The following is a 20,241-nucleotide window of genomic DNA, read 5'->3' on the forward strand; positions in this document are numbered from 1 at the left end:
AAAGTCACTCACATGTATCCTTGAAAGAAGGAAAAGAATAAAATATTCGTTAGATGTCTTGTCGAAATCAAGAGGTAGAGAGAAGCGAAAGGGACAAGTGATGTCCTCAGGTTCAGTACTTGACGAAGGAAACAAGGGATCTCGGTCAAGCAGAGGACATGCAGCAAAGGGGAGTATGGTCAAAGGCTTTCCAAGCTTACCCATTGCTATGAGGAATCTATTCCATTTCTGGGAAAATGTCAAACCAAGAAGAGTCAACATCAAGGCCCTAGGACCTTGATGTGTCCTTTTAAAGCCTTGAGAAGAGGACCTTGGCTGACACATGGAAAGCCAAGGTGTATGTTTGGATTCCCAGCAAAAGTCATTAAATATCTAGCAAACAAGGTATCATCTTTGTAACCCATGGTCTAAGCCCATGGGATCTCAAATTGGTAGTAAGGGAGAAGTGGTTTGATCAGTAGGGGAGTGATTTTTGGTGAAAAGAGGAACCTGAAGTTTTCCCTTGGTTAATGTATTTGCCTGGAATACATGAACCAATGGAAAACTCAATTCTTCTGTGTGCATGGCATCCCCTCACAACTTCCTCTTAGTTGTCCTTATCAATCAAAGCTGTCACCCATTGCATTGAATATCCCACCTACTCCTTTGACTTTCTAGAAAGGCATCTTCCATTTGTAGTTAAAGTCAAATACTTTTTTGAGTTATAATGGCCAAATTAAGCTAAACCTCTACCCAATGAACTCTTTTAGGTTCTTGTCAGAGGACATGGTTTTACCCAACAGACCAAGGACATCCTCACCTAAGAGTCACAGACCATGTCCACTATAAAAGAACACCAAAGCATAGTAGAAGACCAATAGGCCCTGAATAGGCAAAAGACCATTAGTAGACAAAGAAACTCATGAATAGGTGCAAGTGCCCACTAACGAGTATGAAAGCCCATTAATGAGTGCACAAGCCCATAATTGCAAAAGCTCACTAATGGGCAAACCCAACTCTATCGGACTTGGAAACCCAATATCTAGAAAGGCCCAAACCTAATAGCAAAACTTAGGCCTAACAAATTGCAAAAAATAGGTCAGACTCATCAGTTAACAAGGTCGCTTAAGTCTTATATTCAGCTCGCTAAGGAGTCCTGTAGTTTAATGACATTGATTAGCAAATCTTTAATATAAGAGAATTTGCGTTTAAATTGCTCGTCTTCCACTTTTAACTGATGAGAGGGGGGGGAGTCCCATATTATACTTGTCCCTAACTAACAAGCAAGTGGTCACACTTGTAACCATCAAGTCAACCCAAGCATTTAAGGAAAGACAATAACTGTCAATTTCAAAGTTCTCTTCGAAGAATGATTGTTATCTCCACTTAACCATAAAAATAATAACTAAAAATCTTTTAGTATAAATTGGGTTCCATGCATCAGTTATGGTAAAAGAGTGATTAATCTCCTATCCCTTGAGTTTCATTCTAAAAATAAAGGAATAAAGTTTTCTTTTAAGCCAGTATAAAGAAAAGTTCCTCCAAACCCCACTATGTGACAAGTGACAACTCAAAAGATTATTCACATGTATTTTTAGTCACATAACTCTTGTTCATATAAAATTACGTCATTTTAACTAGAGGGTCTTTAACGGCTCAAATTTGACGAAAATAAATGGGAGGATTGAATTGAACAAAGTTGAAAGTTAGAAGATTGAATTGAATGAAAGTGAAAATTAGATGACTATATTGAATTTTAAAGAAAGTTGTACATTATGTTCAATTTGTAATTTAGCTTTATTTTTCTAAAAATTGCAACTTACATATAGTAGGTTTTTAATAAATATTTATTGTTCAATTATGATATTATTAATACAATTTTTCTTTAATGTACATATAATCTCTAATTAATGCGTATATCACACAAATATTCTATCAAAATTTTGGCCGGCATTGAAAAAATACGTCAAACAAATGACAAGTACATTTTTTTTTTTTTTTTTTTTTTTTTTGAGTAAAGAGAAGAATACTTTTTAATAAAAGAAATTTAAGATTGACATCCAAAATTGCTTCCTCCAAGCTTATAAAGTTATAATAACAAGACAAGATGAGAAAATACAAGTACAGACAGTATAAAAAATTTATTTAAAACTCTAGTAGTTGCTTTAGTGTTTTTTAAGCTTTTATGATATTCATGACATTCTGAGTTTGAAATTTATTGCTAGTATTTTAGGGTCATTACTCATTAGTGCATCTGTGTGGATATAAAAGCTGACTGCACACACTCAAAAGAATAATCATATACTCAAAGAGGTTCAGATACCATTGTTTCTCAAAAGAAAAGAAAAAATTTACAATTAATTTCTTCTTAACATGTGTATTATTCAAGTTGTATTAGTATCTTACAAGTTTGTCTGACTTAATCAATGGAATAAGTATAAATAATAATCCCAAGTATTCGGTAAGACAAATAAGGTCAAAGTGTAAAGTGTTTACAGAATCAAGTTTGCCGTCCATCCTAACGCGTAAAAATAATCAACGGGTAGGGGTGCATTGGATGACAGCATGGGGAAGTCTCTTGTGAAACTCAATCTCTGCCGTCCATTCTAACATGTAAGAATAATCAACGGTTTGGAATCGTAGGATGACAACATAAGAAAAGTCATGGAATATGGAAAATTTGGAAAACTGAGACTTTGAACGATGCATGAACTGAACATGCAGTTCCTTAGCTGGAAAGCTTCCCCTAATATATATATTGAGATACACTGCTCCATGTTCCTTACACAAATTCGATCCAGCCAATATTTTACAAGCAAATTTTTTCTTCCATTGCGTTTGCCTTCGTCTTAACTTGAAAAATGGTGAGTTACTTCTTTTTTTGTTGAACATTATGTTATTTGTGGTTTTCTTTTTCTTTTTTTTTTAAAAAATTATTATTATTTTTTTTTTCTATTTCATGATGATTATTATTTATGATTAAGTCAAAATACCAATTAGTTTTTGGTATTAGTAGAGTTTGAATCCCTAATTTCTTTTTCAAGAGGCAAGGGACGTTATCAACTAAATAAACCGGAACCCACTTATGAGCTGTCTTTCAATAAACCTCATTTTTTAAGTCATACAATGTTCCATTCTTGAAAAGAAAAAATCAATTACTTTGTGAAATATGCATTTCCATTTTTTGAAAAGGTACAAAGCTAATTTTGAAGCTATTACCATATTTAGTTCGTTGAAGATTCTCTAAATATAGTTAATTAGAATGTCCTTTAATTTCACATTAGTGGGTGACCAATAGGCATATTTGAATCTCTAGGCAAGATGCCTATGGCATATGGAAAGAACATAGTTTTAATTTTTGTTAACTTTTTAAGTGTAATTGAGAATCAAATTTTAGTGCTGAACTGAGAAGTTTGTCCTTGTGGTATACAGACACAAGCACAACAATCTCTCTCGCTCAAAATTGAGGTATTGTAATGCTTTACTTAACTCATTATTGACTTTTACAACCAGGTAAATTCTTTGTTATATTAATTTCTTCAAATTGTTTGACTAACTTGCCGATTGAATATTTCTGCATCAGAAAGAATATGTTCAAAATTCAGAACGAGTAAAATCTGTGGATCTGCATCCAACTGAACCATGGTAGTTACATATCTTTTCAGTGGAAATTAAAATTAATTAAATGGTTTACACCTCATAATTTAAATATTTCATTTTTCTGTACTTGAAAATATATAGTATTCATTATAAAGATGATACAACTAATGTATGTTGCATACTACTTTCTGATGTAGGATTCTAGCAAGTTTGTATTCTGGAACTATACGTATCTGGAACTACCAATCACAGGTAAAGCAATATTATGTTAAAGACCTATAGCTTCTATCTTTATCAAATAGTATAATATGTCGATTAATCTAGACTAACTAAAAAATTTATGAATATTACATAAATATGAGAATGCAAGTGGGTATTCAGAAATTTAGTTATAAGTTCTTTGAAACTTTATGCATTTGTAATTGATTTTTCTCCAAGCATTTGGTTCTAACTTGGTTATACAATTCCAGACTGTGGAGAAGTCTTTCAAGGACACCGAGTTACCAGGTAAATGACATATATTTGCCTTCCCCAATTGATAATGTCACAAAACATCTTTCTTGCATTCCAATTTTCTTCAGAAGTGGTCTTATTTATGTTCTACACATCCCTTTATGCGCTTGCAGTCAGATCAGCAAAATTCATAGCACGCGAAAACTGGATAGTTGCTGCAGCAGATGACACATTTATTCGTGTCTACAATTATAACACACTAGAAAAGGTTAAAGAGTTTGAGGCACATAAAGACTACATTCGGTGTGTGGCTGTCCATCCTACCCTTCCATATGTACTGACAGCGTCCGATGACATGGTTATAAAGCTTTGGGATTGGGAGAAAGATTGGATATGTACTCAAATCTTTGAGGGACATTCACATTACGTGATGCAAGTTGCATTTAACCCAAAGGATAACCTTAATTTTGCAAGTGCATCACTTGATGGTACCATAAAGGTATTATAAGGTTCATTGGTCACTACCTTGTTAACTGCATTTTAAGGTTTCAATACTTGTGTGACACCCCATGATTTGGTAATGGTTAATCCTGTAGATATGGGATATTTCCTCCCCTGCTCCAAATTTTACATTGGATGGCCATTTGAAAGGTGTGAACTGTGTTGAGTATTTCACAGGCGGCGATGAACCAAAAATCTTAAGTGGTTCTGATGATTTTTCTGCTAAGGTTTGCAACCTATTGCTCTTCATTTTGAGTTATGCACACACTTTAATTTCATATGCCTGTGTCAGTGTGGGTAAAGATTTGAATCCATTCATTGAAAAATTCTCTATGAACAGGTGTGGGACTCTCAAAGCAAAAGTTGTTTGCGAACACTAGAGGGCCACACACACAATGTTACCTCAGTATGTGTTCATCCCGAGCTTCCCATAATTATTACTGGTTCCGAGGACGGGACTATTCACATATGGCATGCAACAACCTATAGGTAAGATCTGTACGATTCAAAATTTCCCCATTCTATGTTCAGTAGACTGACAGATTTTTCCATCAAATTGTCTTCCTTATATTGCTTTCGAAGAAGACTTATGTTATGTACTTGCCTTTTATCTCGACTAGAGCCCCGGTAGTTGTTGCACATGTACCTATAAATTTCTTTGAATTTTATTTGAAACTTTAGTAAGACTTTGGTTAATTCTTCTTCATTTTGGTTTCAAAGCTTCTATATAAATCTGATTAATTTGCAGGCTTGAGAACACATTAAACTATGATCTTGGAAGAGTTTGGGCAATTGGATACAAGAAAGGATCAAACCAGTAAGATTCTTGATTTTTCTTCATTTATTTTGTGTGTGTGTGTGTTCAGAGTTGCAGGAGATGTTTAGATCACTATTAGATAATGTAAACATGTGAATGAGTCATTGTATTATCAAGTTTGTGCCTACAGCATATTGAAATTTATTTAATTTCTAGAAGAATTAGAAGGAACAAAGGATTTCTATATTTTCTTAAAGGTGTTGGTTTTTGTATGCAAGTGTAAGAAAAACTGTTTTCTGCATGCCAGTTTTAAAATTAAATACTACTACATTACTTTTATTCCTTACTGATATTCCTACTCCCTACAGGATTGCATTTGGTTGTGACAATGGAACTATTATGGTCAATATGAAAAGTACTTGAGGTTTTCTAAACCTACAAGTTGAGGAGGAAGAGTTGGAGGAATTGATTCATCTACCATTGCTGCTACAAATAGTATATGGGGTGTTTTGTATGAATAATTCTATCTTCGAGTCAAAGAGGAAGACTAGAAAAGGAAGAATTTGAATAATCACTAGTGTTGTTTTACTACTTACTATTATGGTTTTATGTTCTGGCTTGATTATAGCTATGTAATGTCACTAGAATAAACTTCAATGGCATGGATCTATCTTTGTCTTTAGAGTGGAATAGTACAGATTGTGAAAATTATTCAGTCACATATATACTTTCATCTAATTAAATAAGCCCTCTAGCTAACATCTGCAAGTAAAAAAAAAGAAAAGAATCACATTAAAAGCTGATGGAAGACTTCTTAGTGGAAACATAGTAGGCACCTTATGAGCATTGCTATTATCAGAATTTTTTTCTGGAACAACTTGCTCAAATTACATGAATTCACTCTTCATTTAAACTCAGATGCACTATTTTCCACCTACACACAGACAAATACCAACAAAAAGAAACATTGTCAATGTATAACAATTAATTAATCAGCGAGCCTGTTCTTAATAAATAAAATGGAAGAATTGATTAATGCTGCATACACTAAATGTTATTGGTTGCTTCGAAGAAATCAAGGCCTCTAAGTTTGATAAAATGGGTAAATTTGAAGGGAGTCCTAACCTCCTGCACTTAAGTGCTTCTTTGGAGAATAAAAGATGGTTAAGATTTTGCAGACTGTAGTGGAGCGTTCGACATAAGCCAAACCTTATTTGTTTTGGCTAAAATATCTTAAAAGACTGGTATATTAGGTCTATATAATTCCTAATCCTAAAATATTACCTTTACAAACATAAAAGTTTCCAACTATAACTGCATATGGATATTAAAAATTTCCAAGTTGTAAATGGTAATAGTAAACTGTCCACATTTTAACAATAGATCTCAAAATTGAAATTCAAAAATATTTTGGTATAATATGGAGATCATCTTTCACTCATACACCTAATTAGCTATAGATTTATATCATCATGAAAAATAAAAAATCCTATAGGTCTACTTGAATTTCAAATAATGCTAGTAATATGCCAATTCTCATCCTTCTATCTGCTTGCTTTTAACTATGACAATCAATTGTGTTATCTACAAACTAAAAATGTTGCCGTTGAAATTAATGGATCAAATATTTACCTCCTCATTGTCTCTCTCCTTAACATGCGTTCTAGCAACAAAAATAAAAAACATGTGCCTAGTCAATTATAGGTACTACTAATTAGAATTGAGATAATTAATATATCAAATTTTAAAATGTTTCACAGTTAAAGAATAAATGTGGAGAGGAAATCATTGTCAAGTTCCTAACTGGAGAATGGGTTTTAAAGGAAAGTTTTTTTTTTTTAGATGGAAACAGGAGGTCTTATTTATATAAGATAAAGTTTATACATCACCAACATCTGATCCTCGGGCACATAGTCTAGTAACCCCAACGCCGGCCAAATCCCTTACATAGTACAAATATACAAAATTGGGATAGTTACTATATACAGACAAAAGGTTCCGTTGGTGAGTTCCCTGCTTCGCTAGAGCATCCGCTTTACACATTCATTAGCTTCACAATAAATGTGCTGCACTTGCACCTCTCAGTCCTGATCCATGAGGCTCCTGCAATCACAAATTAAAGGCAACATATTAGTAGGGTAACTCGCATTGTTATTTGTTAACCATGTTAGAACTACTTTAGAGTCAAGTTCAAGCTGTATAAACTTAAAACCCATATTCCATGCCATAGGCAAGCCCTGCCAAATAGTTGCCAACTCAGCCATATTATTTGTTGTTAGTCCCAAATGAAGTGAGAAACCTAAAATCCATCATCCTGAGTGATCCCTTAATATTCCCCCTGTGTCTGCTATACTTGGATTACTTAGTGCACTACCATCAGTATTTAGTTTAATATAGGGATTTGGGGGCGCGTGCCATCGTATAATCTACGGGAGGCTAACCTAGCTCCGTCTTGTAGTGCCAGCTAGGAAGTAAAATTACATAGCGACTTGCACAAAGGAGTAGATAAGGCTATGTTGGGATCGAGATTGATTCTTGAAAATCCTTCCATTGCGAGCTAATCATAGATTCCAACAAGTAAAAGGAAAATAAACATGCCAAGGGAGTTGATGGGGCATGATAATGACATCTGCTGTTGCATTGCACCGTAGCCAATCTTGCAACGGCAAGTGAAAGAAGGGCATGGCAATATTCTCGGGGATTGACTCCAGGCCTCTTTTTCCCAGGGGCAATCTCGTAGAATGTGTATGGTCATTTCTAGGTTGTGACATCAAGAACAGTGGTTATCTAGATGGTTACGCCTAAAAGTTAGGAATTGTTTGGTGGGTAACCGGTTATGCATAGCTTTCTAGAAGAAAATTTGGATCTTTTTTGGCATGATAATGTCCAAATCCAGTTCCACACCGGTTTATTCCAAGGTACTTGTTGCTGTTGAAAAAGAAATTGAGAAGCAAATTTAACTGAACAAGTACCATTGTTATGGGGCCACAGAAAAGTGTCAGCGATTCTAGAAAATCGTGCCACAAGAATACCCTGAATAAGATTTTGAAGTTGGGGGGGAAGAGGGAGGTTGAGAAAGTCGAATGACCAAGAATGATTAGTTCGCAATGAACTAACCTAACGATCTTCATCAAAGAGGAGGAGGGGACCTTCAATATAACTTAGAAGGGAGCCATATGGAAGCCAAGGGTCCTTCCAAATTCGAATAGTTTATCCATCTCCGACAATCCAGCTCATGCCCTCAAGTAACAATTTGGCTCCTACCGAGAAAGCAGTCTAAATATGGGACCCTCTTGAATTTCGTGGACTAGTAAACAAGGTTACGTGTGGAAAGTATTTAGCTTTTAGCACCTGGGCCCAGAGCGTAGTAGGATTGGTATAAAGGCGCCAGGCCTAGTTCATGAGAATCACACAGTTTCTTTGCCGGGTGGATGGGATTCCCAGCCCACCAGCCTCTTTGGGTAAAGTGACAGTCTCCCATTTAACCATGTGACAACCTCTATGTTAAGCAGTATCCCCCTATAGGAAGTTGCAACTCATTTTGTCAATCTGGTGACTAATCTTTTGAGGAAGAAGCGTGGTTTGCATGGTGTAGATTGGGGAAGAGACTTGTTCCAAGAATGAAAGATCTACATACTTCACTTGAGACCAAACATAACCAATGGGTTGGTTGGAGGTTCTCCTAAGAGCAAGTGAGATAATGTGTTGATGAGAGAGAAAAATTCTATAGAGTAAGGGTTTATGATTTCAAACCTTAACCTAGAACAATGTCTGCCATAATTAACATATATATAAGATGAAATGAGCTGCAAAGAATAAGAGCATAGGGTGGAGATATTGGCTTGGATTTCATGCCAAGCTTGTGGACATATACACAATAGTACACTTAAGGTAAATTTGATAGAGCTCTTAATTTATTTGCTTATTTTTGAAAATATACTTTCAACTAGTATTATTATTTTTAGCATATGTTGTGAGTGATACTAGTAGCTATACTAATTTGCCTATGGAAGAATATATATACTTTTGAGTACACATGTTGACTGACTCACCCTAGTCTTACATAATTCATTACTAGAAAATGCAAGGAAGCATGGGTAGATAATAAGTGTCTGGTCCTACAACAAAATGTAAAAAAAATCGTCCAAATTTTTTCTTTTTCTTTTTTTTGGATTAAATGGAATGATAAAATGTAGGATAAACTATGTATTTGGTCTCTATCCTCATTGGTACTAATTTTTCATTTAGGAATTTTATCAAATAGTTAGAGGGCACTTACATATAAACTAGATAGAGAAAAAACATAACAAGAACATAACTAGATAAAGATAAAATACAGAAAGAAAAGAATACATAGAAATAGAGTGAAATAAGCCTTTGTAGCATACCTTGATAAGTCATTCTTAGTTGCACTGGTGGTGCACCTCAACCAGCCCGACAAAGCAAAAGTAATGAGATGATTTGTGTTCTTGAAACTTCAGTTGAAGACCATCAAAATTAGAAGATGCCACTTAGAAGGATTTGCATTGTGAGAAGGTAGAGAGGAGTTATTGGGTTTCTTAAAAAATTTGGGTTTAAAAGATGGAAGAGATATTGAGTGGTAAAAAATAAAATGAATTTGGGTGTTCAAAGTTCAAACAATATGTGGTTTGGGTTTAACAATAGTTTGGTTTTTGCTTTGCCAATTTAGGAAGCTAAAGTCCGCATTGTTTTAAAGAGGTGGCTACTTGGAGGACCACTTTCACAATTCTCTTGTGTTAAGAGATTCGAGTGTCATTATTGTTGTCTTCTTGAATTTTGTGTCAGGTGTTAATGCATCATTCATTTTTGGCGCAAAAATTTAAAAAAAATTTAGATGACATGTAGTGGAAAATTAGCCATCCAATTTAGAATTTAATTGGATTTTGTCTTGGTTTTAACTTTAAATATAGATATATAATGAGACTAGTTTAGAACTGTTCATATGCATGTGTACAATTTTTTTTTAAGTAGTAAACACTAAACACACACTATCCATATAAGTTTCTACTAAATAAATAATAAATGTTCATAGTATTATGTAAAAAGTTGATAAATTTGAATTATTTTTAGTTAGACAAACAAATGGCATTGTAAAACATAATCTTTCAAACTATCTCTTCTTCTATATATATATAATTAGATATATGATTGAGTTTCTTATGGTTATCTATATATAACTCTTCGTATTTTGCACTGAATTATCTCATTTAAATATGACACTAAATTAGATTTTAATAGAAATCCAATTTGAATTCTAAATGGATTTCCTCTTAGCTTTGGTTACATATATATGAAGGCCCTATGTTAGGACATATGTGTTTCACTTGTTATGAACATATGTCATGATTTTATGCAGTTGGCTTATCCTTTGACAAAACGCACTTTACTTGTATTTAGGTAGATTTAGGATGTTTTAAATACTTCAAGAAACCTTGTTTCAAGATCACGTATTAAAGCTTTCAAGTTTATTCAAGAAAACAAGTTCAGAGTGCAAAATCATTAAAGCTCGACAACTAGTCGATAGCTGCATCTATCGAGCTTAAGGAAGCTGTTCTTCATTCGGTGTGCTCAACACCTACTCGACACCTGCTATCTGTCGAGATTTAAGATTTTTAGAATTTCAATTTGATTTTCTTGGGATCCGTGAATGTGTCTTTGGGCTTTCTTTTCTCCTAACCCTAGACATATAAAAGGATCAGTTTAAGGGCCGTCAAAGTGTTCACAAGTTGCACAAGCATTGAGCAAACTCTGTTCAAGCAAATTGTGACTGAAGACGAAGTTCTTGCCCTAGTTCATCTCTTTCTCTTGAAGAAGTTGTTGTGTATGTGCACCGTAGGGTTTTGTGACCAAGCATCTTCTTGATCTTCATCGTGTGAATGAACTGAAGAACTTTGCAACTAACAACCTTCTTAGTTGGTGATTGAAGTCGCGTACTGGGATCCGCGCAATTAGTTAGTCACGTATTGGGAGTCGTGCATCTGAAAGGGAAACTATCACTACAGAACAAGTCCAATTGGGTATTGAGATAAGGGTTCAACTGTAGGTTGGTAAGGTACTAGGATTCCTTTACTTGTAACCGCTTGTTGTGATAATAGTGGAGTTTCGGGAGTGGTGACCTGAAAATCACCCGGTGGGGTTTTTGCCATTAGGTTTTCCTCATTCGTAAACAAATCACCGTGTTATTTATTTTCCGCTGCATAATTAGTTTATTGGTGATTTGTTTGTGCTACCACGCGTTTGCATGATAAATTGATTAATTAATAACTTGGCTAATTAATTAATTAATTTCTATCACAAGGGGTCATTCAGTTTGTGGCCTATCACCCTATATATACTTAAAACGTCTAGTGCTAGCGAGATCAAGGCCTAAGCTTTCTTCAAAGTCCATATGCCATCAAATTTCGAAAGGGAGAAAGAGATTTAGCCATGGAAGGAACTGGATTTAGAAGGGTTGGGCTACTGATTAAGGTGATAATTTTGCTTTTAGTGATGGAATTGCAAGCCCAATCCTTCCAATGCCAAGTGAAATGTGAGCTCCAATGTGCTTTGGTCATAAAACTTAGGTCAGTTTGTGTTAGCAATTGTTTGAGAAAATGTGAGTCGTCGCTCTCAAAGGTTTCACATGACTCAGCTGTGCATCTTCATGGTGCACAAACTTGAGCTATGGTATGTAATCCTTAAATTGCTACACATATCTTATCTTTTCTATATTAAAGAAAAAGGCTACACATTCATATAACACATTTAGCTTTCAAAATGCTATAATTTCCCGTTCATTTCTCCCTCTTACGTCAATTCATCCAATTTATTTATATTTAGGTTAATAAACAAACTACCACACACCCTTGGTGCGGTGGTCACTCCACAAGCATAAATGCTTGTGGGGTGTAGGGAGAAAGGGCCAAGGTTCAAGTCTCCAGGAGGGAACTTCACACACATATACACTTAGATTAGAATAGAGTGTAAATTCTATCTTGTATCAAAAAAAAAAAAAAAAAAAAAAGTTAAAAAACAAGTGACACCATTTAAATTTGGGTGAATTGGTATTTTTGTCCCTAAAATTTTCTTCTTCTTTTTTGGTCATTTATTGTTGGAACATTTTAGCAATAAACTTGAATACTAAAGAGTAAAATGATCAAAAATTAAATTATGCACAAAAATGACAGTTCATCCAAATTTAAAGGTTTTAATTGAATTTGAATTTATAAATATTGAATAATTAAAATCAGAACCTACTTAAGAATTATACTAATGCTCTTTGAGTTTTTGCTAATTATGTGTCCCAAATTAAATTTCAAATTTTTGGGACTGCATTCCAAGATCATAGAAACATTCCTCATCATTTTAAGTTTATCTTGGTAATATTAGTCTAACATATATTGTTATTTCATATGTAGAAAACGTTGAAGGTTGTGTTGATTCTTGCTCAAAGATCTGCAAAAAGTCTAATTGTGTCCGTCACTAGCGTTTCTCCATCCCTTGTCAAATTATCCAAAACTATCTATTGTGTCTTTGTTTTTTCTTCTTTTGAAAAGTGAACGTTCAAATAGTATGTAAAACACCTTGAACGTTTAGACCCCCAAAATACAAATTACCAATTCAAACTTAATATCAAATAATGTATGTGCGGAATATGAAAATAAGCTAAACCAGAATTGATAAAACAATCTAAACCAAATAAAAATCACAACCACAACAGAAATTAAATGGCAAAGATTAAGGAAAGAGAGATGCAAACACAAAGACAACACAGCGATGTATTATCAAAGAGGAAACCAAAGTCATCGGTGTAAAACCTCTCTGTCGTCCTCCAAGTGGTTAATAATCCACTAGAGAATAAAGTTAGGATACATGAACAGCAGAAGACCCTCCAAACCTAATCTACCCAGTGTACCTAAGCCCTCCAAGCTTCCTGCTCCAACGAGGTTACGCCGAACTTTTGTCTTCTCTAACTTACCGGATCCCTCTATAACCTATAACATCAACCAATATCAATTGCTCCCTTCCTAACTACTTCCCAAGCACCAAATAGCCTCCTCACAGATATGGGTATGATGAGAAAAGGTTTTGGCTAATGTACCTCTCAAGGATGTAACAATGGAGGGGGTGAAAGTAGAGGAATTTGGAGAATCAAAGAATGATGATTGTGGATGAGTCAATTTTCTTTTTCTCTAGGGTTTCTCTCTCAAAATTCTCTCTGGAAGCCTTCTGCAATACGTGGGTATAAGGGGTATTTATACTGGTGTGTGTTTGGAATACGAAAGGTCAGTTTTTCCCAAACAGAGTGGTCTGACGACTTCACCTCGCGACTTGACTGAGTCGTAAGTTTGAGTCGCGAGCTAACTGCTTAGCCAGACTGGAAGTTTTGTCCTGTAGTGCTCCAGCTGGCGTGACTCTTCAACTCCTCTGCATGCTTCACATGTGTGCCAGCTTTGGCGACTTGCTAGCCATGAGCCAGTCGCGAGATCCAGTCATGAGGCCCTGCTGAGTACACACTCTTGAGCTTTTTTTTCACACTCTCTCACACACTACCCTTACATGATTCTCATCTAAATACAAGGTTTCTAAATGCTGAATTACAAGTAAATTTGGTACGGAATAAAGCTAACAAGATGGTTGATTAAATTCAACCTTACAAAATGTATTGTCTTTACTACCCTTTATTACTTAACAACCCTCTTTGAATTGTGTTGTAAAATCTTTATCAAATATGTTAGGAGTATTCAATTGAAAATTAGTGGACATAATATTGATATGTCATCATAAAGTTTGAAGTTGGGGTAGTTTTTAATATAAAAAGTTTCCATGTAGACAACAAAATACTATATCCTTACTCCATTAGACTGATAGGCTAGTTAAGTAATGAAAATTAATAGAAAGACCAATTGTGCTCACTTTTGAAACTTCAGAGATCAATAAAACTTAAAACATCGAAGACCAAATGTGTACAATATGTAAATTTTAGGAACCACTATTGTATTTTTTTGGCCAAAGAAATTTAAAAATTGACATCCAGCATTGCTTCCTCCAAGTTTATAATGACAATATGAGAAAATACACTCACAATATTAAAAAATTCTTTACAATTAATTTCGTGGAACTTCCTGTAAAAAAAAAAAAAAAAAAAAAAAAAAAAAAAAAAAAAAAAAAAAAAAAAAAAAAAAATTTGGTGGAACTTGGTTAATAAAAAATAAAAAAATCTTGCTACAGACTCGAAATCATCGACAGCAAATTATATTGAATTGTAGTGATAGTATTTTACACGCTTGTCTGACTTAATTTGTAGAATATATAAGTATAGTACCAAGTAGAATGGTCAAAGAACGAACGGGGCCCAAAATCAATCTCTGCCGTTCATCCTGACGCGTTAGAATATTCAACGGGTAGAGTGCATTGAATGACAACTAGGGAAGACTCTTGTGAAACTCAAATCTCTGCCGTCCATTCTAACAATATAAGAATAATCAACGGTTTGGAACACATAGGATGACAACATAAGATAAATATAGGAAATGGAAATTTGGTAAACTGAGACTTCAGACTTGAACAATGCATGAACATGTCGATTATAAATATAGAGATATGCTTCTCCATATTCTAACTCAAATTCTATCCAGTATTTTACAAGCAAATATTTTCTATCATTGCCTTCCCTGGTATCAACTTGAAAAATAATGGTGAGTTACTTTTTTCAGTGCAAATTAAAATTTTATTATATGCATGGTTTAAATATTTTCTACCATAATATCCCAAAAAATATATATATATATATATTTTCTACCATAGCCTTCTTTTGGGATATATATGAATCTTTTAGAGTCAAAAGTCTAGTAACTTAATTGACATATTTTAATGCACAAAATGTTCAAGGGTCTAGGGTGGAAAGGTTCGAGTGGCATGGTAAGCAGCATATTGTAACAATTTCAAAAAATAAAATAAAATAAAAAAATCTCTTGGGAAGCTGCCTATAACATATGGGGTACAGTTCTAACATTTGTTAACTTTTTAAGTTTATTTGAGAATCTAATTTTAGTGTTAGACTGACAAGTTTGTGATTGTGGTATACAGGCACATCAATTTCTTTCACTGAAAATTGAGGTATTGTAATGATTTACTTATCATACTTAATTTTACAAGTGGATAAATTCCTTGTTGATTAAGTAATTTCAAACTATTTAACTAATCGTGGATTGATTTCTATATCAGCAAGAATATGTTCAGAATTCAGAACGAGTAAAATCTATTGATCTACATCCAACTGAGCCATGGTAGTCACATATAAGTGCACGTTTGGTCACTTCAAGTCTAAGTTTTGCATGTGCACATAGGTACGATTCCCGTCCATACACAACACAAAAATTAATTATTATGTATTCTAGGAATCGTGTTTCCTCATTTTAAATAATAGTGATTGTTAAGTAAATTTATGCATTATTTATATGAGATAATGAAACACTGCTTCATGAATGTTAAATAATTTTTCCAATTTAATTAAAATATAACGTTGGCCAAGTTAAAGTTAGTGTGATACCCCAAATTGTGCATTTACATATATGTAATGCAGCAAGAGCGTTGTACTTATTGATGCCTTTTGAGTTGTGAAGTAAACAGCATATTGTAATTATCTTCTTAAAAAATATATGTATAATGTAATTTTTTTTAACTTACGAGGCACTAATTAAATTTAATATATATTTAAAAAAAAATATGAAGGGAAGGCAGATTTTTAAGCCACCCCCCCCCCCCCCCCCTCCCCCCTCTATGGTATTTTCTGCATGTAACAATAAGTTTTTTTTTTATTTTTGCCTTTGACATATTGGTGAGTCTCATGCTTGTGGGATCTATCTTCATGTGAGTGGGATAGCAACTAGCATGTAACATATGCAAACGCATGGATATATTTAAAATTAAGCAATTTTTTTATTATAAAAATGTAAATAATTAGTCAATTTTTTTTTTAAAGTAAACGTAATTAGTCACATACCAAAATTATTACCTAAATTTAATACTACTTATGATCAATTTTCTTTTAAAAAAAAAATTAATAACATAGATGTGGTGATTTTTATTGAGTATATGTAATTTTTTTTTTTTTAATTTTATAGTTTATTAATATTAGATTCATAGTATTTTGTACTCATTAACTCACTTGGCACAAACATTTTAACTTAAGTGGATAATTAGGGTATGATTCCTACATATATTTAGACATATGGTGTAAAATTGGATTCTAATTTCAAATTTTAATTGAATTTTTTCTGAGTTTTACCTATTAATATATATATATATATATGTATGTATGTATGTATATATAAATTGTATTTTTTTTAATTTTATAGTTTATTAATATTAGATTCTTATTATTTTATACTCATTGACTCACTTGATACAAAGATTAAAAAAAAAAAAAACTTAAAAGGATAATTATGGTGTGGTTCCCAGAAAAATTTAGACACATGACGCAAAATTGGATTATAATTTCAAATTTTAATTAAAATTTCTATGAGTTTTATTTATTAATATATATATATATATATATGTATATATATTCATAAAATCATTAATGTGTAACTTTAGTCAAAATAATAATAATATAATAAATTCACTCCAAGACAAAATATAAAGACCAGAATTTTAAACAAGATGGAACAAAGAGACAAGGTTTTCAGATCCGGACCGTTCATTGAACCGTAAAAAGGAGAGGTTCAAGGTTTTTGAGGTTGAACCGAGGTCGAACCGGGATCGAATCGTAATGACGTCATAATTAATTTAATAATTAATTAAAGTCTAAATATAGATATTAAATTTATAAAACTAGCAAAATTGACAATATATCTATATATGTGAGGGAAATTTAATAATTTTCAAGCATATATTTAATAATTAAATAAGAAAGTTAATAAAATAAAATAATAACCATGAAAACATTAAAATTTATGATTAATTTTGAAGTAAAGTTGAATATCTTTGAAAGATTTTAGTTATAATTTTTTTTATTCCTTGTAAGAGATGGATAATTTAATTAAATAGAATAAAATTGTGTTAAGTTGTTTTTTTTTTTTTTTAATTGCTAAGGGGTTGGACCGCACGGTTCTCACTGGTTCGTGCGGTCCAACCCCGGTTTTAGCGGTTCATGGAATTAATAAAAAAATCCGGTTCTTTATGCTTAAAAAACCGGTTTTCATCCCGATTTCCAGTTTTCATAGTCCGACCTCCCGGTCCGGTCCGGTCCGGTTCTGAAAACTATGCAAAGAGATAGGCAAACATAATTAATAACCTGTAAACATTATTTTGTCCATTTCAATTGGAATTGATCGAAATTGACAACTTTGAATTCTAGTCCTACAACTAATCTGACCACGCTGCGAGGCTGGCCTGTGAAAACAAGTGCTAACAATTAAATTCATAGAACAATTTCACCCAAAAATAAAAAATAAAAATAAAAATAAAAAAGGAAAAAAAATTATAGAATAAATAGACTGTAAGAGGTTTTCCTTGACATGCTTGAAGAAGATACATATTTCCTTTGTAGCCCTATTTGCATATACACGTAAAAGTTTCGTTACCCTCTGAAGTTATGGTTGTGTTTGGATGGGTGGAATATAGGGAGGATGGAAAATATAAGAGGGAAAATGGGGTGGAAAACTCAGTTTTCCACTATTTGGGAATGGGAAGAAAATAGAGAGAGTGGAAAACTAGGGAGAAAATTTTCTCCCTGGGCCCACAAATTTTTTCCTCCCAAATTGGGAGGAAAAGCAAGGGGGGGACAACTGCACTAAGGCAGTTTTACGGTAATGCCCTCCCTTCCCTTCTTCCTTTTTTTTTTCTTTTCACGTGACCTGGAAACGTTCTTCTTCTTCCTCTTTTTTTTTTTTTTTTTTTTTTTTTTTTTTTTTTTTGTGACCTGAAACGTTCTCCTTTTTTTTTTTTTCTTTTTTCTTTTTTTCACGTGACCTGAACATTTTTTTTTTCAATGTGACCTGAACGTTTTTTTTTTTTTTCAAATATGACCTGATCTAATTTTTACATTATAATAAGAAAAATAATAATATAAATTTATATATGTGATGTGATAAATTTAATATTATGTAATAAGTATAAATAAATTTATTTCTTACATATTATACAACAAGGGTATAATAGTCAATTTATATAAATTACATTTTTCATCCTTCCCTTTTTCTCTCCAACCAAACAAAAGAGTTTTCCACCCTCCCACTTTTCCACCCCTCCAACCAAACATACAAGAGGGAAAACTAAATATTTTCCATCCTCCCACTTTTCTATCCTCCCACAATTTTCCATCCTCCCACTTTTCCACTCCTCCATCCAAACGGACCCTAAATATTTTGCACACTTTGATCGTTCAATTCTCATCATACGAGAATATAATGTTTGATCAATCCCCCATTCCAATACCACAGGAACGTGGACTTCAGGTTTAATTGGGTATCTTAATAAATTGGCATTGAACTCGCGTTCCAGTAAAAATGCATAGTTGCATGCTTGGTCGTTAGAGTTGGGGCTGGAGATATATTTTGGCTCTATAGTTGCATTGTATGGGGGGATCGGGGTAAGGCAGCAATTGATGCCAACGCAACTACTTCCAGCAATTTCAGTACTGTTTATCCCACACCGGAACATGCACCCAGCGATAACTGAGCCATCTAGGGACTTCATTGAGGCAAAGATATTGCAACCTATGGCGATGAAACTGTTTTTGGATTGGGAGAAGACAAAAGGGCTTTTTGTGAAGTCCACAATTTCTGTGGTCTTTGTAATACTATTATAACAGCTTGAAAATGTGGGATAGTTGACGCGAACTGTGCCTTGTAATGAAATATCCAGAACCTCCAGGTTGAATCTCCTCAAGAAAGGCTTGGGAAGGTTGCAAGATATTGCAAACCAATCTTCATAGTAGCAATCAGCTCCTACTCCGAAAGGGTATGGAATTCTAATATTCCCACAGTTTGCTTGACATGAAGGCTTTTCTAAATCCACTGCTTGTACGAATGTATTAATTGACCCCAACAACACAATTGCCTGAAACACTATTAATGGACAATGATATTGGATCTACACACTCCCGAGATTTCCGTCATGTCTTTTCTACGCAATTACATCAAGTTATATATATTTGCCTGGAACATCATTTTACTTCTGTTGGAAAAGGACTTATATGGACAATTTACATCTAAACATTATCGACCAATGATGCTAATAAATACTAAATTGGAAAAAATGCCCACACATCCCCCTGAATTTTAAGCTGGTGGTTATCTCTAAACTTTTATTTTAGCCAATTTACTTCTTAAACTATACACATGTGCCAAATCACCATATCTGCTAGATTGCTAATAAAATTCTGACGGAATATGCATGCGTGTGACATAATGTGCATGTGAGATACACGTGATGTTTAAAATACCAAATCTGAAATCTTAACTGAGTGGAAGGAGAAAGAAAAGTTTTTGAGAGAGAGACGACCAGTCAGAACAACCGTGGCATCCATCCCTTCGGCGCTGGAAGTCCATCTTTCTGTTCATGTCCCACAGTGCCGTTCAATCATGTATTTGGTTCCGCACCTTACACCAAAAAAAAAAAAAAAAAAAAACAAGTCTGAAATCTCTCTAAAACCAATTAGTTTCAATTTGAGAAGGTTATAATGGATCTAGATATAGGGGATTACGCCTAGGAAGATCCTCAGACTTTGATCTCAAAGAAACCCAAACAAAAAGAGGTTTAAAAAAAATTTATTTATTTAATTTTTGATTGAATGATTTTATAATTAATTGTTTATTTTTTTACACAAAAAAAATCTGGGTTTTGAGATGAATTCAGTGAAATTTAAATATATGTATTGTTGGAATCTAGAATTGGATTGTACCGATTGGTGGTTTTTGGTAGATTTCTTAGTTGGGTTGGTAAAG

At 33.5% G+C, this 20,241-nt stretch overlaps 1 protein-coding gene and 1 long non-coding RNA gene across 2 annotated transcripts; both read left to right on the top strand.

Annotated features, from left to right (window-relative positions):
• Positions 1-2,697: 2,697 nt before the first annotated feature.
• LOC126725534 (coatomer subunit beta'-1-like) lies at positions 2,698-5,972 on the top strand. Its single transcript, XM_050430304.1, has 10 exons — positions 2,698-2,843; positions 3,412-3,447; positions 3,563-3,624; positions 3,777-3,831; positions 4,050-4,086; positions 4,206-4,531; positions 4,629-4,760; positions 4,874-5,022; positions 5,282-5,350; positions 5,659-5,972. The coding sequence occupies exons 1-10, from the start codon at positions 2,841-2,843 to the stop codon at positions 5,711-5,713; spliced, it is 924 nt and encodes a 307-aa protein (XP_050286261.1). The 5' UTR covers positions 2,698-2,840; the 3' UTR covers positions 5,714-5,972.
• Positions 5,973-14,922: 8,950 nt separating this feature from the next.
• Positions 14,923-19,200, top strand: LOC126725540 (uncharacterized). Its single transcript, XR_007655490.1, has 4 exons — positions 14,923-14,988; positions 15,380-15,409; positions 15,518-15,639; positions 18,736-19,200. It is a non-coding gene; the product is annotated as an uncharacterized LOC126725540 (long non-coding RNA).
• Positions 19,201-20,241: the final 1,041 nt, after the last annotated feature.

The sequence above is a fragment of the Quercus robur genome, chromosome 5, assembly GCF_932294415.1.
Source record: "Quercus robur chromosome 5, dhQueRobu3.1, whole genome shotgun sequence".
NCBI classification, from domain to species: Eukaryota; Viridiplantae; Streptophyta; class Magnoliopsida; order Fagales; family Fagaceae; genus Quercus; species Quercus robur.

Bases quoted from the DNA above. Each gene is read 5' to 3' on its own strand.
- LOC126725534 (XM_050430304.1), top strand. The intron at 3,448-3,562 runs GTATTGTAATGC...TTTCTGCATCAG, and splicing joins CTCTCTCGCTCAAAATTGAG to AAAGAATATGTTCAAAATTC. The intron at 4,761-4,873 runs GTTTGCAACCTA...CTCTATGAACAG, and splicing joins CTGATGATTTTTCTGCTAAG to GTGTGGGACTCTCAAAGCAA.